The sequence below is a fragment of the Anabrus simplex genome, chromosome 5, assembly GCF_040414725.1.
Source record: "Anabrus simplex isolate iqAnaSimp1 chromosome 5, ASM4041472v1, whole genome shotgun sequence".
Classification (NCBI taxonomy): domain Eukaryota; kingdom Metazoa; phylum Arthropoda; class Insecta; order Orthoptera; family Tettigoniidae; genus Anabrus; species Anabrus simplex.
In genome coordinates, this window is record NC_090269.1 from 410,766,592 (window position 1) to 410,793,106 (window position 26,515).

At 39.9% G+C, this 26,515-nt stretch overlaps 1 protein-coding gene across 1 annotated transcript in view; it reads right to left on the reverse strand.

Moving 5' to 3' along the window:
* The window catches only part of LOC136875022 (uncharacterized), a 45,076-nt gene extending 18,779 nt beyond the window's left edge, over window positions 1-26,297 (reverse strand). Inside the window, exons 1-3 of the mRNA XM_068227863.1 lie at window positions 26,223-26,297; window positions 14,320-14,505; window positions 5,382-5,511 (exon numbers count right to left, since the gene is read on the reverse strand). Of these exons, the coding sequence (XP_068083964.1) occupies window positions 5,382-5,511; window positions 14,320-14,505; window positions 26,223-26,297 (391 nt within the window). The remainder of the gene's footprint in view (window positions 1-5,381; window positions 5,512-14,319; window positions 14,506-26,222) is intronic.
* Between the last annotated feature and the right edge of the window lie 218 nt (window positions 26,298-26,515).

Below are 26,515 nucleotides of genomic sequence, written 5' to 3' on the forward strand. Positions count from 1 at the left end.
TTAGAAATTAAGTTTTAGGCACCTTCCCATAAACTACAATTTCGTCCAGGGTGAATACAATTATGTATAGCCTAGACTGTAGTTCTTATTCCCCGACTCTACATTCCGATTTTCATGAAATTCTGTTTGCCCACTTGCTTGTGGCTTGGCGTTGATATGGACTTAGCAATTAAAATAAAATTTCATAAATATCTCTGTTATCACAGCCGGTACGGAAAAAATATATCAGACAAAAATGATTGTGATGGTTGATTCTTTGACTTTACATACCGATTTTCATTAAATTCTCTTCAGCCGTTTTCTCGTGATGCGTGTGCAGACAGACAGACAGACAGACATGACGGAAAATTAAAATGTTCATTACCTTATTACTGTGGACTTGTCCGATACAGAAATACCTTTCTTTTAAAATTCTGAGTAATGTACAGACAAAACTATTATTATATATATAGATGACGTTGTTCTCATAGGTAAAATTTAATACTTTTTTAGTATTAGTCACCTCCTGTATCTGGGCATTATGGTGGTAACCAAAATCTTTACATACTGCTGACTGAATACATTTGATTTCTCAAGATCTTCGCATACACACTCCCCTTGTGCATTAATGACTCCTGGAATGTCGTTTTGGGAACCTGTTTCTGTCTTAAAGTACCTATACATATCCTTCAATTTTTACTAACATTTTTATGACTGCCAATTATGCTTGCCATCATGTTATCCCTAGCTGGCTTGTTTGCTAGATTCAATTTCCTTGTAAGTTCCTTCAATTTCTCTTTACTTCCACAGCCATTTCTAACTCTATTTCTTTCCAACCTGCACCTCCATTTTAGTCTCCTTACTCCTGTGTTATAATGTCTGGTTCCATGACTAAATGGTCAGCGTGATGGCCTTTGGTCACAGTGGTCCCGGGTTCGATTCCAGGCAGTGTCAGGAATTTTAACCAAAATTGGTTAAATCTTCTGGCAAGGGGCTAGGGGTGTGTGTCTCCATCATCATTTTCATCCTCATCATGACTCCCGGGCCGCCTGCGGGTGTCAAATCAAAAGACCTGCATCTGGCGAGCCGAACAAGTCCTCGGACACTCCCTGCACTAAAAGCCATACGCCACTTTTTTTGTATTACAATATAGTGGGTCTTTACAATTACTTACCAACTTTAAAGGTACAAACCTGTTTTCATATTCCCCAACGTTTGCTAACCCATCCCACAGTCACATTTTTATTATGGTTTTTCACCGATCATACTTAAAAAATCTCCCTCATGCCTGTTTCATCAGCCATGCGGTACTGCCTAATAGTCCTACTTTTAAGACATTCGCTTCTATCACATGTATTTTTAACTACGACAAGAATAACTTCGTGATCAATAATACCGTCTAATACTTCGATTTCCCTATAGAGCTCATCCGGTTTTACCAGCAACACGTCCAGTATATTCTTCCCTCTAGTTGGTCCAGCACCTTGTGAATCTGCTATCCTTCCCTTGTTGGTCATGCTTCCTGTCGTTCGCATTACCTAACCAACAGACATTTGGTAAATTGAGGTCTCCCGCTACAATCACATTCCTTTCCATAACGTTTCCCACATAGCTGAGTATCACAACTTGTAATTTCGAATCAGCGTCAGCGCTGCCATTTCCCTGTCTGTACACTAAAAAGACCTCAAGTTTCCAATTATCATTAGAGATAAGCCTTATACATATAATTTCATGTTTGCCATCTTTAACATTTCCGTAGTTTACAAATTCTTCTTACACCGGAATGTATACTCCCCTTCCTACCATTCCTATCTTATCTTTACGTTAAACGCTCCAGTACTGTTTAGAACATTTCTGCATCCATTATATCATTTCTCAGCCATGATTCAACTCTTATTACAGGATACGGTCCCAGTATTATACTTGTGTTGAAAATGACGAACTACGGTAATCCAACTTCGGGTTGCCGGGAGTGGTGTTCAAACATGAGTGTCTGTAAACTGACTACACGTGGGTCACCGTCAGGAAAACAACCATAGCACTGGTTTCTTTGTTAATGACACATAATTTGGACGCTGATATTCCCAAAGAAAACATGACATTCGATGGTGAGAACGGTAGGGATACTACAGAATGGATACCGCGGATGCCCAAGCTACTGCAGTGGGTGTTCGATGTGTCCACCATTTGCTCGAAGACATATTTGATAGTCAAGAGTACATATTTTCCGTACACTTGGCACGCTATTTATGTGGCTTTCGCTTCAGTAATGAAGCCCTCCGAATCTACTTCACTCACATCATCGGGAAAATCCGTGTCTTTCAGGCATTGTACACGTTGCTAATGACACGGTCTCAGGAACTCTTCATGGAGGACCCAGTTTAAAATCCTTGGTGACGCAACAGCATCACGCGCAACACTTTGCGTGCTTCTCAATTATGTTCAATTATGTCCAGAATGTTCGTTTTGCGTGAAATTGTTGCCGTTATCTTTCCCGACCACACACTACCCAGGACGGTAAAATGCAACGAGTATCGCCAACCCGTTGGTACGTAGCAACGAATGTTCTATTATCGGGTGTGCGGCGATCAGAATATCTTCTTGTAGGTAACTGGTATGCAGCTTTTGAACCATAATATCATTCACCGAAAATAAGGAGCATATCCGCTAACTCGTTTGTGGAAAACCCACTTTTCACAGCAAGAACAGTGTTCAGTTTAAAAGAGTTCGTAGTTCACAGAGAGACCTTGTCCATTATCATTCCAGCAAGAACTAGTTAGTGCACTTGTGATTAACTCTATTACTCTGTCGTTTGTTCGGGTGTGTTGTATTTGTCACAACAGGTCCCTTGACTCATAGCGTACAGAAGCAAGCCGGTGTTCTTACGTATTTTATTACCTTACATAGAAATACTGAACTTTATAACTGTGCCATCACAGCACCAACAGTATATCCGGGAAATAAAGATACATTCCAGTTAGGTTCTTCAAATTCATTATCCGCTATCAGGTAAGAATGTGGTCGTCATTCTATTTATCCTTGCACATCGGTAGTTATGAGCTATAACTGAACATTATTGTAACGGTACCATTGTCGGAAGTTGTCAAATGACATGTTTTTATAACTTACTAAAGGGTTTGATTTATGAAAAGTCACTAACCTGTAACAGCCATGTATTGCCCTTCCTTTAAGTAGTCATGTACACCAACAAATACTAAGCCATTATCGCTGGTTCCTGAGAAGGTGGGCTTCTTAGAGAAGAATTTCTTCACTACCTCTGCCTCAGCATCCGAGTTGATGACTATGAGGTGTCCACCTACTCGAACACAAATGGATCTAGCAGTTTCCCAGTCCTCAGCGTTAGTATGCATCTTGTAGAAGCCCAGTTCATGGAACAGTTCGTAGTCTTCTCTCAGTGGTGCTGATTTCATCTCCATTGCTATATAAAGGAGACATTTATTTCAATTAGACCATACTAATGTGACGTTTACAGTGCCCATCTCTGATGCAATGCATTTCAGTTTTAAAAATATCTTTCGATTCCCATAATTTTGCGAAATGGAGTCACGAGTGGTTGTTTTCCTCTCATGCTGTTTATCCTTTCCATCATCAAGTTAACTTGTTAGAATTCCTACCCCCATTCCCAGTAAATGCGTTCAGAATGTATGTCGGAAAGGGTAAAGGTGAGATATCTCATACAATAGTGCAGTCGATATTCTCTGCTATGTCGGAAAGGGTGCTCTTCAGTGTGTGTGTGTGTGTGTGTGTATACATACACAAGATGGCAACACTCATACGATTCTTAAGGTAAATTTCACCACTAAGGACGAAAGCACACTCTCAAAGTGTCTTATAAAGAATGCCAACACATCATATTAAATTCTTACCACATAACCTTTCCGCCTCTGTGGTGTAGTGATTAGTGTGATTAGCTGCCACGAAATTTGAAAAAGTGGTACGAGGGCTGGAACGGGGTCCACTCAGCCTCGGGAGGTAGAGTAGAGGTGGGTTCGATTCCCACCTCAGCCATCCTGGAAGTGGTTTTTCGTGGTTTCCCTCTTCTCCTCCAGGCAAATGCCGCGATGGTACCTAACTTAAGGCCACGGCTGCTTCCTTCCCACTTCCTTGTCCATCCCTTCCAATCTTCCCATCCCCCCACAAGGCCCCTGTTCAGCATAGCAGGTGAGGCCGCCTGGGCGAGGTACTGGTCATCCTCCCCAGTTGTATCCCCGACCAAGAGTCCGATGCTCCAGGACATTGCCCTTGAGGCGGTAGCGGTGGGATCCCTCGCTATGTCCGAGGGAAAAACCAACCCTGGGTGGTAAAACAGATTAAGAAGAAGAAGAATAATACTATATATTATAATATCGCATTAACGGTTTCAACAAGTTAATGTTTGTACCTAAATCATGTTTTCAGGAAATGTTAGTACTTCTAATTAATGTTATTGCTAGCCACATATACAAGGTGAAGCGAAATTCGCGCACTCGGGCGACACAGCGCGACTCCTCACATGCCAGCAATAAAAAATGTCTCTCACAAAAGTTCGTCCTGCGAGTTTATCCGGGAGAAAAAGGTCGTTGAAGAGTGGCAATCTGGCAACACTGCAACCACATGTACGGTAACTACCTCTGTCAGCACGTATTAGTTGTGCTGTACAGTTGGTGCAGTGGATATAGTTTTGGGTTAGCATACAGGAGGTCGAGGGTTCGATCCTGGGTTGAGGAGCTTTCTTTATTTGCTAATTTCCATCGGACATTGTGTACTGTAGCACAGTGAGACGCCGTTTCTTAGGTCACATGTATCCTACATTTACAAAATTTAGTAACGCTGAACACGTTGTAACGCATCTAGTAGCTGAAGTGGTACGAATAAATTCACGCCCACGACGTGGCATGGGCGTCATTCAAAGCTGACCGATTAAAAAGCATGTTCGTCCATTTCTAGGATCGTAGTATGTAAGTGCAAATGGTTTCTATAGAACCCGCTGCAATCGCTGTTGACGATTAAGGTGCCAGATACCAAGCCACCTGGACTACTTTTACGAAATAAAAAACATACTCAAACCAGGATCGACCCCTCGACCTCCTGCATGTTAGCGCAAAACTCTGTCCACTGCTCCAACTGCACATCGCGACTAATAATTGCTGACAGAGGTAGTTACCGTACATGTGGTTACAGTGCTGCCAGATTGCCACTATTCAAGGACCTCTTTCTCCCATATATACTCGCAGGACGAACTTTTGTGAGAGACCTTTTTTTATTGGTGGCATGTGAGGAGTCGCGCTGCGACGTATGAATGCGAGAATTTCGCTTCATCCTGTATAAAATTTACAATTTGGTATTTCCCTCATAGTCCTCAAATTTCATAGTGTCTTATGCATAGTCAATAAGTAACTTACTTGTAGCCATGGTGCTCAGCATAATCCTTTCCTTGCCACCACACTGTAGATAAGTGTGAGCCACATCCATGTCAACGTCTGTAGTTGCATTGCCCCATTTATTTAGTGCAGAATCTTTTTGCAAATCGACCTGAAATATTGCAATAAATAACATTGAAATATGTGATGTAAATGCTAGTACCATAGCAGTATTTTCGCATATAGGTGAAAGTAGATTTAGGGGTCAACATTGCCATTCAGCATACAGTAAGAAATGGAATTACTATAACACCTGTCTTCACACAGCGGAATATGGAGCAAATCCACGATGTTGTCAGTAGTGGTTGCTGCTGATTCTCAGAATGTCTTGTAAGGTCCCAAATGAGTTAGACTTTCTCTTCCCCAACCTACATGTAATATGATCATAGAGGGATTCGTCACGGAACCGATTAGGTTTTCGAGAACTCAGTATTGGACGTTTCCTGGTTCAATAAAATTACCTTCTATCTTAATCTGCTTACCCTCCAGGGTTGGCTTTTCCCTCGGACTCAGCGAGGGATCCCACCTCTACCGCCTCAAGGGCAGTGTCCTGGAGCTTCAGACTTTGGGTCGGGGGATACAACTGGGGAGAATGACCAGTACCTCGCCCAGGCGGCCTCAGCTGCTATGCTGAACAGGGGCCTTGTGGAGGAATGGGAAGATAGGATGGGACAGGCAAGGAAGAGGGAAGGAAGCGGCCGTGGCCTTAAGTGAGGTACCATCCCGGCATTTGCCAGGAGGAGAAGTGGGAAACCACGGAAAACCACTTCCAGGATGGCTGAGGTGGGAATCGAACCCACCTCTACTTAGTTGACCTCCCGAGGCTGAGTGGACCCCGCTCCAGCCTTCGTACCACTTTTCAAATTTCGTGGCAGAGTCGGGAATCGAACCCGGACCTCCGGGGTGGGAGCTAATCACGCTAACCACTACACCACAGAGGTGGCGTTCAATAAAATTATATTGGTGGAAAAGACTCTTTTGAATACGGAATGATTTGAGGATCAATGAATATTGAATTTTCACGACCGCATTGTAATTGAAATCGACTTTAAACTTATTTGGTCCTGTTATTCGTACATAGTACGAGTTGAAGAGGTGAGAAGTAAAGAAAAACGGTCAACCAGACGCCATTGGGGTCCGAACCCACAACGTCTAGATTGCACGCCGGTTGCTCTACCAATTCAGCTAAGGTTCTTGTGGGTTCGGATCCCACTGGTGTCTGGTTGGCCTTTTTTATTCTGTACTTAACATCTCTTCTACACGTATTGTGTATGTATGAAACGACCTAATATGTTGAAAGTCGACTTAGATTTCAGGATCACTTTAGCAGTCATTCATCAGTGTTAAACTCCTTTCATAAATGGCTATTCGGGTATGTAATATCGTCTGGATTATTTTATTTACTTAGCTTATGGCAAATTACACAATATATATATAAAATGAAATTACGATTTGGGTTGTAACAATCTTAAAAAAGATAACAATCAACTGGGCACCTGAAATATTAAAAAGGTTTTATATCTAAATTGCCCAGCCACTTTATAGCCATTCTAGAGGCTTGTGCAAAGTTTTCCAGCGAACCCAAGTTCGCCCTGTTACGACATTCTGTAACAATATGCCGGATACTCTGTTTTCACGAAACTACAGTCACAGTTAGGTAACTTTCCCCTGTCCCACTTATACAGGAACGAGCCACATTTCCCATGGCTGGTCCGTACCCTGTTAAGGGCAACACACTTTTTACGTAGCAGACCAAATCCTGCTGGTGGATGTTGGGTATGAAAGGGAGACGGCCACTACTTTGGAGCTATTTGTTCCTTTCCTGTCTCCATTCTACTGAAGAATTAAACCCTCAGTTGATCAGTTCTTTCGCTTTTAGTATAGGCGGGGAACGTGATTTCAAACGGCCAAATCTATGAAGCATGTCTTCATGTATGGGAAGACCGACGTTTGCTGATATTTTTGTGAACTCACGGATCAGATTATTTAATCTCCTTATTCTTGGAGGTTCGATATGGCTCAATACGGGTAACCAGAAAAGAGGAGTAGACTTTACTGTACCACTAATGATGCGCATATTCTGATTCAGAACTATGCCCATCTGCGTAACATGTGGAGTGTTCAACCATACAGAAGAACAGTACTCTGCTGTCGAGTAGACTAAACCCATTGCCGGTGATCAAAGGGTGGACGCTGTAGCTCCCCATGTTAAACCCGTAAGTTTCTGGATGATGTTATTCCTTGCCTTCAGTTTAGCAACACTTTTAGTCAAATGTGTCCTGCAGGACAATGTTTGTCCCTAAGAAACTCCAAGATACTTTGGGTTAGGGTTGTGTGATAGAGGCACGCCATTGAGTGAGACGTTAACACTAGCTTGTCTTATGTTGAGGTGGAAGAAGCAAGTTTCTGTTTTGCAGATGCTAGGTATCAGACACCAATTCTGGAAGTATCCACACAGATTATTAAGGTCTGCATTTAGGATTCCTTCTGTTACATTCACAATGGACCGTCGAGTAATAATAGCCAGATCATCACCATAAGTAAATTGACGGGAGGTAGTAGAAGGGATACCTACAATATACAGGTTGAATAACAAAGGGGAAAGCACATTTCCTTGAGGCAGCCCATTATTGAGCACTTTAAATTTACTATGCTTATTACCCATGACAACCTGGATCACCCTGTTCGATAGCATGTTGTTTATGAGCTGTAAGTTTGATGAACTTATATGTTAAAACTTCTCTCCATTCCGTATCGTATGCAGCTGTGAGGTCTATAAACACAGCTCCACACTTCAATTTCCTTTCAAAACCTGCCTCACTATGGATCCTTACAACTATGCCTGGGTCTAATACCTGCCTGTTCGACTGGAAGGATGCTTAAAATATGAGGGCTAATCCTATTGTATATAAGCCTCTCCAGGAGTTTATAGCAAACACTCATCAAAGCAATTGGATGATAGTTTTCAGGACAACCTGCCGCTTTCCCTGGTTTTAGGACAGCTATGACCTTAGTCCGTTTGAACTCCGACGGAAGCTTTCCAGTGTTCAAGATATTTGTGAAAATCTGGGAAAAATATTATCTTATATTCTTACCACAGAGTGTGAGGAATTCAGGATGAATACCATCAAAAGTAGGAGCTTTCCTTTTTTTTTCATTTCTTTCAGGGGTGCCACTAAATCCTCCTCAGTAAAAGGGTCAGAGATATCTGATGAAGAATCACAGTCTTTTCTCATGTGTTAGTTGTTCTTTTAATAATCTTTTATGATCTTTTTCAGGTTTGATTTTTTACAAACTAGCAATGCGTCTGGAAACTTGATTGGGTGTCACAACTGATTTAGACTGACGTGTATGAGGCACTCCTCCTAACTTCCTTTACAGGCTCTGGAATGCTTGAAGTTTACAGTCGTTACGGTTTCTGTCCACCTAAAACGTCTGACCTCATTTGAGTTATGAATAAGTTCATCAGCAACTTCAGTTCATCCAGTCTCCTGAAAGTCATTGTAAAGTTTTTCGCATATTGTATTCCATCCAGGTATATATTCTTTTCTCACTCCCCTGGGAACGTGTGTCTTTGAAGTACATAAGTTAATATAGCTTTAACAAATCTACTGTAGTTATTGATATTAGGTTGAATCCATCTTATATTACTGTCAAGATCAGCAGAAAACTTAACCCAAATGGCTTTATCAAAATTCCAACGTGACAGTGGTGATGAACTTATAATAGGTATCTGAAGGCCTACTTCTATGAGAACAGGACGATGTTAACTATTTGAGAAATTAGTGAGCACTTTACGGATCGCATGTAAACTGACGCCCTGATGGTCACTTGAAACAAAACATAAGTCAGGGTTGGTATCTGAGTTCCATCTCGTTGACCTGAATGTGACCCTCTCTTTTGGGTTGAACGTTAGGTAAACGTTATTGATGTCTGACCAGTCCGTAAGCTCTGCTCCACACATATCATTAGTTGAATATCCCCACTTGGTACGATGATTATTAAAGACTCCGACAGAAACTACTTTATGTGCAAAGGCTGGAAGAACAGTATCGGGCCATAGTACATCTGGGGATTTTTATGTGTTCCTCAACAGTCAAATTATTAATTTCTATCACGATGTTAAAAACACAGTCTTCATCATTCGTGGATATTAGGTGAGCATTGGTGATGGAGTCACGAATATAAGTTGCAGTACAATAGGATTGGTGAAAAGTAGTTCCAAGTAATCTATAGACAGGTATGCGTTCTCGTGAATGTAATTGTGATTCATCAGATGAGTGAGTTTCTTGGACACAATTTAGATCAATTCCATTATCCAGTGACAGTTTGGATACAGAGACGCTCTTGGATGTTGTTATGCCTTCTATGTTGATTTTAAGGATTCCTAAGGCAGGAAGGAGCGTCTTTGTTGATTGGCTCTGAAAAGAGCTGGTATTAGGTGTTATTTCTTTGGGTATCGTTGACCAGGAGATATTTAAGAGATGGTCTGGTCATTAATGTACATGCCAAAATGCCTTGTTTTCACACTTAAGGAAGTTAGGCGACGCCCAAACCGAATTGTTAAAATATAAATTACCATTCAAAATAAATGTTAAAAGGGATATCCACGTTTTCATAGTAACGAATTATTTATTACCCAATATATTTTAATATATTTTGAAATCACTGTTGTGTTTACTTCTACAATTATGGTCCTCACAACAGTGGAGAAGTTGCAGATATAATAGAGCTTTTGCGCTCTTCCCGTGTTCAGAAACAAGATGAAATAATCTACGCTTCACAAGTAAAATTACTTGGAGTCTTCAGAAGAAAATCGCGTTAGTTAACTACGGTAATGTGTTCTTAAATTCAAATCGATTTTACTAGAGAAGCCTTCCTCGTGAACATAGGAGAGTTCTTGTAAACACGCTGAGCAAGCATCTCTACGAAACATGAAGAATTCCATCCTGTTTTCTTGACATGGGGAAAGCTAAAAAGCTATGCGTACCTGTCTATAAGTACAGGTCGAGAAATCACCAATCTAAATAAGAGGAGATGTTGTTTCTAGTTGAACATCTCGTCATATGAGGTTGGGCGTCGCAGTGGAGCGAGTTTGCTCCACGTCGAAGAGTGATAATACGTGGATGGGTTCCGTCATACAGGATCAGTTTTATCTCAGAGAATGGGTGAACGTGGTATCCAGGTGCCCACGAGAATCAAGGACGACTTCTCCAACAGTTGTTGCTTGCCAGGTCATTGAATAATAGACCGTTATTTCTTCGAGGATGTTACACAGATCTCAAAACAGAGGACCAGGTAGTTGACACTTACCCACAGCAAAGGCACTTTGTAGATCACTTAATTTCCTGAGGAACTTAATTCTGGTACCCTTATTGCTCTCAAGAGCTCACGGCTCCATATGTTCACATACTGGGCATATGGGAATAATCTATTTTCGAGGCATATGACACTATTACGAATATTTCCAACTTAATCCAGAAGATAAAGCCGATTTTCGTGTCCTGCAAGTGAACATTCTCCAGCAAAACGTTTAATATTATTCTGAAACTTCATGGCAATATGTGGAGCGTGGGGATACACATTTTGAACATATAGTGTTCCAACACAAGGAAATAACATTTCATTGCCGAATATTGCATCATGTAAGGCAGAATAGCCACCTGTTAGGCACAAGGGCTAGTTAGCATACATTAACAGATTTAAGGAATTTTCTATCCACTATAATTGGGGAAGAGTCGAGAGGATGGCAGCTGTTAGCATTAGAAATCCGTATAAATAAAATCGTAACGAACGTGTGTCTGTACATTGGCTATTTTGGCGAAATTTCCGTACAGTTATCCGTTTCAGGTGTAATAATGACCATCCGCGTAATTTTTAGCCTCGGTGTCTGTCTGTCTGTCTGTTTGTTTGTCTGTTTGTCTGTTTGTCTATAACTTTAAAACTACTGGATATATATTTCTACCAAACTTCATATTTAGAATCCAACTGTCCTTGTGTAAATATACGGGCCATAATGTTTCCAAATCCCCGAATTGACTGGGATTTACACGAAAACGAGACGGTGATTTTGAATTCCCATAAAATATACACAACGGAACTTAATGGAAATGTGCCTGCATTAATGGAGAACAATTTCTAAATCTTTTTTTCTCATACTCATCTTTTCGATACGAGGATTAATAAGGGAGATATCATTAACGGACCGTTTTTCGGTACAAGTCTCACTGGACTTAACTCAAGAGCGGGTGCGTGTAAAGCCTTGTAACTTGAAAACTACTGAAGATATTTCAACCAAACTTCTTGTTTAGCATCCACGTGTCCAAAAATGGGTTTTTAGGTTCATACCATGTCAAATTCCCAAAATGGACTTGGGGTTTATTGGGAACCTGAACAGTGATTTTACTCTCCCACAATATATACAAGACCATGACTGGAAATCGACCAATCTCATTGAAATCCATTTCTACAACTTTTTTTCTGATGTGCATTTCTTCGACAGGAGGAATAATAAGGAAGATATCACGAACGGTCGGTTTTGCAGGCTAAGTCCAGCGGACGTGGCCCAAAAGTTGTTGTACGTGGATCAGATTCCTTATCTATCTATATAAATAAAATCGTAACGACCATGTGTCTGTGCATTGACTATTATGGCGAAATTTTCGAACAGCTTTCCATTTAAGGGGTAATAATGACCACTGTGTAGGTTTTAGATAAAGTTTCCTGAAAGTCGCAAATTTTATCCCCCTAGCCCAAAATCAAGATTGCGGCACAATCTGCCAGACAAGCCAGAAAACTGGAATTAGGCGAAATTATACGATTTAGCATGTAACCGACGGAAAATTTTCAAGATCTTTAAATTTTTCAATTTTCATCCCCAAAGAATACTGAAATATAGAAGCAATTTAAATACGATGCAGACCTCCGTTTCGAGGTATTTTGCTGCTAAACAGTCAGTCGCATCAGAAAACGGACGGCCCAATCTCAGTTCAATTTGGAGTGGTCCTATGACGCTTTCGTCGTATCTCTATTCCTTGTACGTTAGATTTGTCTATTTCTCGATTGTACCTACATTTTGATATTGTACACGTATAGTAATTCGTAATTCGAATAACTTATATGCAGGATAGAATCATCTAATTCTACACGAATATTGACCCACGCAGTATCCATACGTGAGCCAAATTCTATATATGTAGCTGTCACATTCGTACCGAAAACGTAATGCACTGTGAGACAACCTTACAAAACTTTCACCCTATTAAATGTCCCTCAATCAATTTTACACATAAATAGATGAGACAGGAGAAAAACTCTTAAGACCAGCCATTTAGACCGCTAAATGAGGCGTCTTATAGTAAAATCCGTTTGTCGATAGCATGTATAATTTAGCAGCAGTTAATCTGTAAATGCAGGTTTACAATATTGTAAACATGCATATACTTCGTATGTCGATCTATATATATTCATTGAAGTCAATTTTTAGCGACGTAGAAAGGATGTTTTTGCCATTATACTTAATATTTTACATCGGTATTGACTCTCAGGGGAATGGCGTCTGCTATTGTAATCATTACTCTCCACATCGACTTTGACTGTCAGTAGGAATGGGATCCTTCTCCAACTCCTTTGTAACTGTCATTAATAAGGAGGGACTACCATTGTAATTGGTAATTCCCTTCTCAATTTCATTGGCAGAACTCAAGGGAGCATGCAATTATGTTCAGAACCGCCCTAACCGATTGTATTTTGGAGTAGGCAAGTGTGCCTGTCATTATAAACAAATCTACGTATCTAAAATATAACTGGGATTAAACATAATTGCCCTGCTATTGTAATAAAAGCTTACTAACTCGGTGTGACTGCCATTAAGAAAAGGGGCCTGTCATTATAATGATAACAGCACAACGCAATTTTGACTGGCAGTAGGGAAGTTGTCTGCTATTATAACAAAAACTCCTCAGATGTAATCTCTCTGGAAATAGGAAAAGGCACCTGCCGTTGTAACGAAAACTCCCCAAATCGATTGTGACGGCGCAATAGGTAATGGAGCCTCCCATTATAATGAAAACTTTCCTACTCGATTGCGAATGGCGGTGGACAAGTGAGCCAGCCGTTAACATTACAACTCCGGAATTCACACCTTACATTGGAAACAACGTACGGAAATCTTCCCCCTGCTGTTTCTGGATAACCCTAAGAGGCATGTAGTAAAAAAAAAAAATTATTTACTGCATGTGCAGTAACTTACTTCGATAGCCGTATACAATGTAGAACACCGTAGCGAAGCACGGGTACATTTGCTAGTGTGTAATAAATTTGCCGGAAACACGGTACTTGGTGATTTGAGAATGGTTCGGTAAACTATTAAGTAACTACGTGTTAGATACCTAGCACTAACATATCTCCATGCTAGCTGTGATGCCGGGAAACAGAAAGGGAAGAAAAATATAAGACCAACGGGCATCAAGCAGTTTAGTTTTTAAATGATTTTGCGTAACATCCTCTTGTATCTATCTGGTCATGTAAAATAGTGTTGAAGAGAGTAGAAGAAGCTTGTTGATTGAGAATTTGGAAAAATGTGTATCATTTCGCTACTCGAACACAAATAACCTATATAACTATATTTTTTGTATAACAGAAGAGCAGAGTTGATTTGAAAGACCACAATATATATATATATACTCTACTTGACCATGGGTTAGTACGAATTATCACTACTTCAGAAGATGCAAATAATTATGAGTGTCAAATATAGCCTACAGTACTCATTCTCTTTTCATTCGTAACAGTGCCTATTTTGTTAATTTTAGGCCATCTATCCTAATTTTAAATGCATAGGTGCATACATATTTTTCGGTGTTTAATGCATGTGAATCCAACCTCTTGTTAGATGGGTCAGGTGTTGATTGTTACTTACCGACACAATACGATGACTCGTCTCATTCTTTCGGCTGCGGATCGTGTAACGGAGGGACTCGTCATTCATCGCTGAGCAGAACGTTTCAGACTCGGATCCATTCACCAGACACAGGGGCAGCAGTAGAAGGAGAAAGTTGAGAATGGCGTTCATTTTCTTCGTATCTCCTTGAATAAGGCCTTGCACCTGATTCACAGAACATGAAACACATTTCATAAATAATATTATCTTCACTTAATTGCGGTAATCATAATATTACTATTAAAGTACAGGTGTTTGTTTATTCCTTCAGTGAAAGAAATTTCCATTTTTTTCCAACGTCTAGTATATCGTATTTCTAATTACTCTAACTTATTACTTCCGTTGCTGGGTGAATTTTTACTTGAGTTGGTAAGCTCTTTCATTCTATTGGTCAACTTTCCTCTAATAAATTTATAAAAAACAGAATTGAAAATATTGTTTGCTTTATCGAACAGAACCTGAACTTATATAAATATAAAGGAAGCACATGGGTGCTAAATTTAGTCCTAAAGCTGATCTGTCCGAGAAATTGCCCTCTGTACTTTTCACTGAGGCATGACAATACACAGACACGAAAAAGACGACCTGTATGAGCTGCGAGTCGCTGTCATTCACAAAATACCAATTGATCTACAGTGAGCAGCACTCTAACATAAAATAAACAATTCCCAGTGAAGTCCAGTCTCAACTCGGTTACAAAGTAGACCGGAACGTGTGTTTTGTTGACGATAATCAGCCCTCAGAAGTACCGGTACATATTTTTAACGGTGATGGAGATCCGTCCTTGTGTTCAAATTTCGACAAATTCGCCACTTGTGTCACACACTGGGGATCTTCGACGGTGAACTTGAACAGCGTTTTCGTACCATTGTATCTCTCAAACACTTCTTAATAATCTGCTACTGCATTTCGCACATGTGTAATGTCGCGGGTGCAAACTCCGTGACAGATGTGTATTTTTCTCTGGTGCTCTGAGTGACGCCAACCATATGTGGAGAGATCTGCATGTTTCCGTTGTGTGTTGTCTGAATATGAAAAGGATAATGTTGGTACTGCACATACAACCAGTTTACGAGCGTGAAGGTTTTATCAGATGCGATTAAAATCCTATGTCCGCCAGGGAATCGAACCATAGACCCTCTTAACCGAAGGCCTAAACGGTGACAATATTACAAATGAGGGCGACTCATCACTTTAACTAAGGTGAATTAAATACCCTCAATTTATATTTTTGATGATTTCTGCCCATTTCATGGATTCAAATATTTCTTCTAGTAGAACGGAATTTTTTTGGACATATGAAGGCCCCTTGCATAACTATGTTTTGAATGTAATATATCTTGTACTCTCTTGATGGAGTCTAACAAAATTATCAAACAACGTTTATTTAAGTTCATTTCAGTCTTTTGCCGAATACATATTTTCGGGTTTCTAGGGTTAGTGTACGTACTTCAAAGATGGGCTCCGTTCAATATTCGCTTGTCTACCTGTTTGGTTGTTTGTGTGAAAATTGCGGGGAATCACCTTGATAGAACGTTTTGAAACACTTTATTAAAATATTTGTTAAGTGCGAAGGCTGTAGGTTATGTTGATAAGTATACCATGGTGCAGCAATACTAGGAGCACAAAAACGAGTATGTTTATTGAAACACGAACGCCCGTACTTCAATTTTTCGGAGAGCATGAATAACGTCAAGGCGTGTACGGCTCATGCTTACAGAGTAAGAGAGATGGGTAGTGAAATATACTTATGATTAAAGTGGAACTTGCAGTTTATTCAAGAGATAAGCAAAGAAATTATATCACCTTTTACAGATGTACTGTGAGATTGCCCTCGAAGGTGTGGAGGCGACGTTGTTCAGCGGCGTCGACGTCGTCCCGCGTCGCTGGTGTTGTCTCAGCACTGGACGTTGACGGCGACTCGAACCCGAGGCAGATCGTGCAGCGTGAAACAGTTGTTAAGGAGCGGTGAAATGAACTTCCGCACAGAATGTCAAGGGGATCTGGTGCGACATTTTTCTACCGCACTGCGAATTAAGGCGAAGCACTTTTCAATAGTTTCCACAGTAAACGGTGTTGGACGCACTTTTGAAACAAAGATGAAATCAAAGTCACAGTCCGTGGGAATAATGCAGTAGGCACTATCGTACTTGAAATAATAAACAATGAAAGCAATCTGGAACCTTCCGAGATGCAATAATTAAGCACTTCGCTCAATCTCAAAAAAATAAATTAAATTCTTTGGATACAGTCTCTGCACTGTATGCAATGAGTTCAGCACGCACACTTTCGTTAAAATAAATTAGAGCTTCTACGAATATAAAGAAACAGTTTATGACAGTCCAAGTTCTGTTACGTCGTAATTTTCTCTGAGGCAAGGTTATCACTGAGGCGTAATTTTTGACAGTTTTATGAGGAGATTTGACATAGTCTTTGAATGAAATTAAGGTTGGCACAGTTTATGATAGGAGATATTAACACTGTTTTCACGCGGAGTGATAGACACAGCCTTTGAGGGGAAAAAAGTAAGCACTGTTCTTTACAAAATAACGTGATACTGTTCGTAAAAGAATTTTTCAGTTGCTAGGGCACAATTTTACGAGACAGCTAAACACGGTAGAGGAAACAGCTACAGTACAGTTTCAAACGTACAGTCTTTTTAAATTCACAATCAACAAATAAAATACAATTGCACAGCCCTACAGACTGATGGAAACGAAAATAAACTTTCGTTCACGCGCAAAGTCAAAGTCCACGGAGAAGGCTTTCAACATTAACACTTTCGAACCCATGTACTCATCCGGACAGAGTAACGAACCGTATAGCGAGGCGACGATGTGCTTGCTTGCACACACACACTGAGTGACACACACACTCACTGCATACTGTACACTGTTTTACTCCAGGCTGGCGACTCCCTTTTATTGCCGAAGGGCGGACGGCGCGGTTGCACATGTAGGCATCTAGAAAAATTTATATATCGGCCATCCTTCCGCCGATTTACATGAAATTTTGGCTAGCAGCATTTATTGTTCAGGCCTACAAGGTGACGTTCTCGAAATTATGATATTACATTCCGTTCATGATGAAATGCCATAGAACAAGAGAGAACCTTCGGTGTGACGTCACTTGGCCTTGAACGTGAATGCTCGCAGGGCATTCCCGTTTCAATATATCAACATTGTTCCTTAACACTAGTTTTAAGAAAAAATACTGTAGACTAAAACCGTTGGGTGAAATATAATTCCCGCAATTTTCTGCTCCAGGACTTCCACCGTACGAAATATTTAAGATAATCGCATTTTCACAAACTTAAGTAGGGCCTATGTCGGAAATACTGAATTTGACATAGGAAATACAATTTTCAAAGTTCTATATACTGTAATGGTTATAGTGTCCGCCATGCCAACTTGCTACGGGCCCGCCTCGTTACCGTATTCGACTCACCCCCTTACTTCAGCCGCGCGAATCACGTTCAGCTCTTAGTTGCTAGGCCAGCCTCTCTCGCCTCCGCCCGCGGTCCCGAAGCAGAGGACTACGGAAATGACTGAAAGATTAATCTGGAGTCTTCTATTTCGCGAGGTTCTTGGATCCATCGAACATCCGGAGTATTCCAGAAGGGCTGGCGCAGGTATATAAGAGCAATTACTTGCCTGCAGTTAGTCAGTGAGAGTTAGACTGAGTTAGTGAGTAAGAGTGAGTGAGAGCGAGATTGAGTTCGCTGGAGAGCAGTCGGTGATGGCCTGGGAGAGTGCAGCCTGATGGATTATCTGCCTGTTGGATCCGAGGAGTCGTTCCTGTTCCCCTGATGTCGTGTGTGTGTGAGTCCCTTGTGGCTGGCTGGTGGAGAAGAACCTTGGGTGTTCTGGAGCGGCGAAGAAGGGAACAGTAGGTGACGACGTGTGTAGACCGCGAACGGGGTTCGACGGATTGAGTGAACAGCGGATACTATCCCGACCTGCGAGACTGACGTGTAGGCTGTGGACCGTGACAGCGCTAACGAGTGTGACTGAGTGGCTGAGAGATTGTACTGTAAATAATCGATGACTCTGTGTATGTGTGTGTGTGTGTTTGCCATTGTGGATGGGACATGAGGAACTAAGAGAGAGAGAGAGAGAGCGCGAACCTTGTAAGTGTGTAACGGTGTGCTTGTGCAAGTTGTGGCTCGGCTATCGTCTGTGTGTGTGTAAATCTGTAACTGTAGTGCTTAGTTAATAAATCTTTGTTTTGAAGCTACCAGTCTAGTGTTAATTGATCCTACTACCCCGCCAACTCGTTACAATACATTACAGTTTACCTTGTGTCCTATAACAATCGAAATTTTCAGGAACAGTTAATTGTATTATTAATATAATTGTATTATTAAGGTAATTAAAGTAACTTTACTCCTCAGTTCAATGACGTGGGACCTCCGAATTGTCCTGGTGCAGATTTGTCGAGTTGACTACCTATAGGCGACCTGCGCGTCTATGATGAGGATGCCACCCTACCTATGAAGGATTATAATGTTGAAGACGACACACACACACACACACACAGCCACCGAGCCATCAGCATTGACCAATTAAAGTTGAAATCCCCTGGCCGGCCGTGTACCGAACACGGGACCATCTGGACGAAAGGTCAGTACGCTAACCATTTAGCCATGGAGGCGGTAAACATTACTCTGACTGTTGATGTTGGTTGAAATATTTTATTTTTCTGCTGGTGCTATTCATCTCCATAGATGTTATTGGTTTATTAATTTATTAGTGTATTTATTAACGTGTATCTTTAACATTCGCAAATATAGGACTCGCGCCGTTTTATGGCACTTAAAAAGGGAAACGTGAAATAATAAAGGAAGTAAAGATATATTATCAAACATAAGATGACTAAACTAAATAAAACATTTGGAAGACACATTATGAACAAAGCAAAGTTCAATAAGGAAGAGGAAATAAATCGAAAATATATGAGTAAAGAGAAAGTGTAAACCAGTACATCATAATGATAAAAAGAGTTAAATATAAACCGAAAACAAAGGCCGGTTCATGAGCAGAACAAAATGTACAATGACTAAAAGGGAAAACAACATCTGCAATTACAAGAAGTAACCACCCCTTAAACCTCGAGAAGGCAGCCAGTATATCAATAAAAGGACAGAAGATCCACTTATCGTTTCTCGAAAACAGCATTTTCTCCCTTACTGCAATCCTATTCTACTCCAATTCCAATCCTACTCACGAAAATATTGACTATTTCTGAGCTCCATGCTGCTAGTCATTTCTTACTAATATTCACGCACTTTTCTCCGTAAGATCTTTCCATTTACTATCTATGAGCGCGGGAGAAAAGACATCTTGGCAATGTTGTGAGATGGGAAGCTGAAAATAGTATAATGGTAAAAGGGATGAAAATTGTAGACTGGTTGGAATTACATCACAGAGATCACCCAATGTACCTACGTCTCTATTAGGACGCGAATTAGTGTTTGGTTCCATTGCATAGGACCCACACTACGATTAAATGACACGAGAACTGACGACAATCCAAAGCTAGCACGATTTATTCTGGTTGATTTCCGATAAAATAGGAGAGTTGCGAAAATGTTCCTTACTTTGGGCCGGGAAGGCTTGAGGGTAAGGGGAAGAACTGCTCGACTGACGTGGATGCACCGAATTGTCAGTGGAGAGACGGCATGAAATGACATTAATAGACGAATAAGCATGAGTTAGATTTTAAAGAGATAAAATATAATATGAAGATAAACTTTGAATTAAAGAGGGCAAATTCTTGTCAAGTGTTCTGTAATGGGTTGAAAAATTAGGCAGTTCAATAATTTATCAACTGAAATGCTGATAAATATATATATATATATAGATAGATAGATAGATAGATAGATAGTTTGATTGTTTGATTGATTGACTTATGGTTGACTGTATTATGGAGTAAATGATTGATTGATTGATTGATTGATTGATTGATTGATTGATTGATTGATTGATTGATTGATTGATTGATTGATTGATTGATACTTATCTCTTTTATCTTACATCATTATTTAACCGAAAGGAAATTAAAATGTTTAAAATGAAGCTGTACGCATAAACCGGCTTCGGTGTTGGGGTCACGTGATGCGAATGGAGGAGGATAGGTTACCTAGGAGAATAATGGACTCCGCTATGGAGGGTAAGAGAAGTAGAGGGAGACCAAGACGACGATGGTTAGACTCGGTTTCTAACGATTTAAAGATAAGATGTATGGAACTAAATGAGGCCACAACACCAGTTGCAAATCGAGAATTGTGGCGACGTTTAGTAAATTCGCAGAGGCTTGCAGACTGAACGCTGAAAGGCATAACAGTCTATAATGATTATGTATGTATGTAAGGAAATTAAACTATAAAAGGTAGTCATGACGAAGGAAGAAAATAAAGATTCCATTGACCTTCGTTGCCCCAATTTCCATGAGCAGGAGAAGATGAAATGCGGTGGTCTGGAATGTCCTAGGCCCATAACATTCATTAACAAAGGAATTACACTGAATGCTTGTCCTGGGTTGTCGCTTATCTCCTCTAAATGGCAATATCACAGCTATTGTGTAAAGGATAACCCGTCATTGGTGGATTCAGGGGCTACTACACAATATTCGTATATTTCACAATCTATTCAATATTACATCTACTAAAATATGGTGGCCATGGATGAAACAAGAACGCTTCCTAACATTCGCTAGCGACATTTTTTTTATACTTCTCGTATCTTCCTCCATGTTTTATATTGTCGTTAATGTTTGTTAAAGAGACTCCGTTATATTCCACTTTGTACCTTTATGCCAGGTCTGCCAAACTCCCTCATCCAGCCACGTTCCCAGCAAGGATTTAGATATGTTCAAATATGTGGTCAATGTTATCTTCATATGGATAAACTTTCTAAGTCTGGGTAGGCATTAAATGAATGTATGTTGTTTATTTATTTATTAACATCGATACAGCCAATTGTCGACTACAAGCTGCATAACTCCATCTCTTAGGTCTGCACCTTATTGTTCACGATGTAATCAATAGATTTTCAACCCCACGCTTTTTTTCAGCCTTCCGTTTGCTGAGATATTTATTTTATTGAAATACTACTACTAGTAATAATAATGATAAATGCAAGAATTTCTACCCTTAGTGCCGTTCGTTGTTACAGGGTCAGGGATGGGGTGGGAAGAAATGATGAATGAACTTCCTGACACCAATCTCAGCTGAGGAGCTAATGTTGATGAAAAGTTTAATGGATAAGAAATTGGGTAACTTGAGCTAAGGACTCTGCTGTGACCCATGAATAGGAACTGTCCGTCAGTTTGCCTAGAAGTGAAACTAGGACACCAGGAAAACCAGTCTCAGGTCAGCCGATGCTGGGTTTCGAACACAGGCGCCTTCAGAATTCGGAGATCGGTTCCTTAGCTGTAGTGCGTTATAAATCTAGTGCACTGGGCTCGTAGGCACATTATTATTATTATTATTATTATTATTATTATTATTATTATTATTATTATTATTATTATTATTACTGTCATCATCATTATTCCACAGTGCTGTGCAGAACTAGAAACAAATGAACAACGGAATGCACGGTACAGCACAGAGCGACACGAATAAAGGGACAATGTCGATTAATAATGCATCACAGCCCAGCAGTTCTCGAGAAATATCGGGACTCGTCTCAGACTACCCATCACTATTATGTTAGTTCCACTCAAATCACATCTGTTGAAAGCATGGTACATTACCAAGTGGTGTGAACCTACATTCAGTTAAATCCTTGGAATCGAAGACAGACAACTCCAATTTTAAGTCGTTTCTTCCTGTGACTGATAATGTCTTGAATTAGAAATGATTTTGCCGTTTCAGTGGCTCAGACGGTTGAGGCGCTGATCTCCTGACCCCGAATTGGTAGGTTCGATCCTGGCTCAGTTCGGTGGTACATGAAAGTGCTCAAATACGTCAGCCTCATGTCGGTAGATTTACTGGCAGGTAAAAGAACTCCTGCGGGACAATATTCCGGCACCTCGGCGTATCCGTAAACCATGAAAGTAGTTAGTGGGGCGTAAAACAAATCACGTTAAAATTAGAAATTCTAGTAGAACGGAAAACTTTTTGGACATATGAAGACCCCTTGCATATCTCCGTTTTGAATGTAATATATCTTGTACTCTCTTGATGGAGTCTAACAAAATTATCAAACAACGTTTATTTCAGTTCATTTCAACATTTTGCCGAATGCATATTTTCAGGTTTCCAGGGTTTAGTGTACGTACTTCAAGGATGGGCTCTGTTAAATATTCGCCTGTCTACCTGTTTGGTTGTTTGTGTGAAAATTACGGGAAATCGCCTTGATAGAACGTTTTGAAACTCTTTATTAAAATATTTGTTAAGTGCGAAGGCTGTAGGTTATGTTGATAAGTATACCATGGTGCAGCAATACTAGGAGCAAAAAAACGAATATATATCAACATTCTTCCTTAATACTAGTAAGGTAAGGAAAGGTAGGGGTGTATTCTGCCCGAAGGCAGGTCCTAACCTCCGCAGAGGTGTGCCTGAGCCGGAGTTTACATACGGTAGGGTGGCCAGTTCCTTTCTGCTCCTCCATTCCCTGACCGCCCACCAACAGCGCGTGGTAACCCATCCAAATCTTGACCACGCCGAATGTTGCTTAACTTCATAGATCTCACGGGATCCGGTGTTTCAACACGGCTAGGGCCGTTGGCATCCTTAATATTAGTTGTATGAAAAAAACTATAGACTAAAACAGTTGGGTGAGATATAATTCCCGCAATTTTCTGCTTCAGGACTTCCAGTGGCTCAGACGGTTGAGGCGCTGGCCTTCTGACCCCGAATTGGCAGGTTCGATCCTGGCTCAGTCCGGTGGTACATGAAAGTGCTCAAATACGTCAGCCTCATGTCGGTAGATTTACTGGCACGTAAAAGAACTCCTGAGGGACAATATTCCGGCACCTCGACGTATCCATAAACCATGAAAGTAGTTAGTGGGACGTAAAACAAATCACGTTAAAATTAGAAATTATTTCTGCAGTTTGACACCAACTTCCATGTTCATCCGGACATATTATTATTATTATTATTATTATTATTATTATTATTATTATTATTATTATTATTATTATTATTATTATTATATAAAATATAAATTAACAATACCTTTAATTGACCGTTGAATCTTTGACAGTCTCGAGAACTCGTATCATCGTGTTTTAATTTTCTAGTATAAATAATGAGTCTTTATGATCGGGGAATCAGTGAAGTAGCTCTTACTGCCTCGCAGCTCTCTGTGCTTAATCTTATCAATGACGGTCAAGAGGTCAAATGTGTTGACTGTTAAGGCAACATTACGTAATGTCCGTATGTGGAAAAACAAATAAAAATGACACGTTATTTTATACCATGGCACAATAAGTGTACCATCACGGGCCACACATTCTTCATAATGATTCTCAAGATTATTGAACAATTTTTTTAACAAACGCTCTAAAGATCGAGAAAATTGCGTACCTTCTTGCGTAATTCTGGACAATATGGAGTTCATTCCGGTGTTTTGAAAACTCGTCCATTCAGCTTGCCCCAAATCTATAGTTGGCCACAAATATGAATTCTCAACCTAATCAATATTTTACATAGTGTCAATATTATTTGCATAAAAAGGACAGTACCGGTTTCGACCTGTAAATAGGTCATCTTCAGCTGTTGAAGAACCTGCTCAATAGCGACTGTACAGAATAAATACTACTAAAATTGAAATTAAACAAGAATGCCATGAAAATAAACATGAATGCCACTATTCTAAAAATACACAAGGTTAAGATATATACATAATGTACAGTTTTGGGGTTAGAAGGTTTTGTCCCTGGCCACATGATTTCTAAATATTTCAAAACTTGTATTTGCTGAGGTTGAAACCGGATACAGTTCTAAGGGTTTATCAAGAATCACTGACATTCTGTATCAAGTTCGAATATCTATATTAAATGCCGACACTATGTCCAACGGTTTTAACATTTAACATAGATATTCGAACTTGACACCAGAATGTCAGTGATTCTTGTTAAACTCTTAGAATTGTATCCAATTTCAACATCAGAAAATATGTTTTGAAATGTGTATAAATCATGGGGCAAGGGAAAAAGCCCTCTAACCCCAAAAGTTTACTCTATGTATAGGCCCATATCTTAACCTTAAGTATTTTTTTTAGAATAGTGGCATTCATGTTTATATTAATGGCATTCTTGTTTAATTTTAATTTTAGTAGCATTTATTCTTCAGAGTCGCTATTAAGCAGGTTCTTCAACAGCTGAAGATCACCTATTTACAGGTCGAAACCGGTACTGTCCTTTTTTATGTAAATAATATTGACACTATGTAAAATAAAGTATTGATAGGTGGAGAACTCATCCTTCATATTTGTGTGCCAGAACTATCAATACGGACTATGAAGCTAATAGATTATAGTGTACTGTAGACCTGCTGGGCCTCGGGATCAGACGACCTGGGAGGGTGTGGGAATGAAGTATCACCAGAAATTAGAACTGTCGTTGCATACGTTTATGTGGCTTCGCAGCGGTGAGCGACTGTAGCCCTTGTTGGAGATGTCGTCCTCGTTTCTCTTTTGTGCTGACGGTCCTTCTGCGCCCTATGTTCTCCTTTACTTGGCAAATGGTTAATGCCGTACGATAAAATATGTTCAACGACAGCTAATGTTGTTCTCTTATTTGGAGCCTTCTAATTTAATCGCTCATTGTACTGTGTTTTAATGGGCAACAAACTTGGCCCGTTGTGACACTCGTTAAAATATGTTCCAGGGCGAACTCCCTCTCGTCTGCTGTCATAACCACAGAAATCAACACAACACTCAGTTGAAGGTAGTCGATACGTAGATTAAATACTTCGTATTTGAAGAAACGTGGGCTCTAGATGAGCGAATTTCAGTTTCATTTGTTTTGTCGAATGCCATACAAATCTATTTGCACACATATCGTCATTCTTTGCGACTTTTAATTGTGAATACTTCTGAAGTGTTGATATTTAACTATCTGAAACCCGTCAAGACACGGCGGTCAACTGGGAAAATATTTATCAAAAGCTTGATTTAAGTACGATATTTCTTTTACTTTACATTTTTACAATTCCTGTAGGTTCCTTTTTTTTACAATATACTTTACGTCGCACCGTCATAGCGTTTTGGCCAATCAGAATGCTACATTTTATTTACTTATTTAAAAATATACCGCAAGAATTGTTTGTGCTTTTAAAGACATTCTATAAATCTATATGCCTAAAACTTTCTTCAGAATGCTAATGGATCTCAAGTAACAGGCAGAAGTGAGTGTGACACACTAATGGGTAATACGGAACGAATTCAATGAAAATCAAACAATCCTGCTAATGCAGGGCAATCGATAACACCCCACAATAAGTAGGTAAAGAATCCCACGTGACAGGCAGCATTATACTGTACACAAACAAAAAAAGGTACACGTACGGTACGGAAAATCGATGCTAGTGCCCTTCACCAGGATCTCTGATATTCTGTATCATCGTCTTATAAATACATCCCATGTATATATTTTTCAAACTAAAATATTCAAGAGGGCCGATGGCCTAGATGTTAGGCGCCTTTAAACAACAAGCATCATCTTCGTCATCAAAATATTCAAGCATTCTGAACTGGTACGGAACCGAATTCTTGTGCTTAATCACTAAGTACTCTGTACAGAACTGGTGTTACACAAACGAAAAATTTTTGTAACAGAGTTTACAACAATCTCCCTTCGTTCCTAATATTGTATTACATAATTTTACCGGGTGCGCGAGACTTAAGGAAAATTTATTTCATTCATACGTTGAACTCGTAGTCGTGTGGTACTAGCCAGTTAACAATATTACTTCTGCTCTTGAGTCCAACATCGTAGTTCATTTAGGCATGCAGTCGAATGTTAATTGAGAGATTTAGTGAATATTTTGCAATGCAAACAATCATTTTGATGTAAACTGAATGGTAGAATGAACCTGCTGATTAACTGCACACAATGTCACGAAACAATGAAATTTTTAGAAGTAAACCAGTGTAGAAATTTATCTTTACATTTACTTGAGAAGATGGGAGAAAAGTACAGTAATACACTGTGGTTTTTT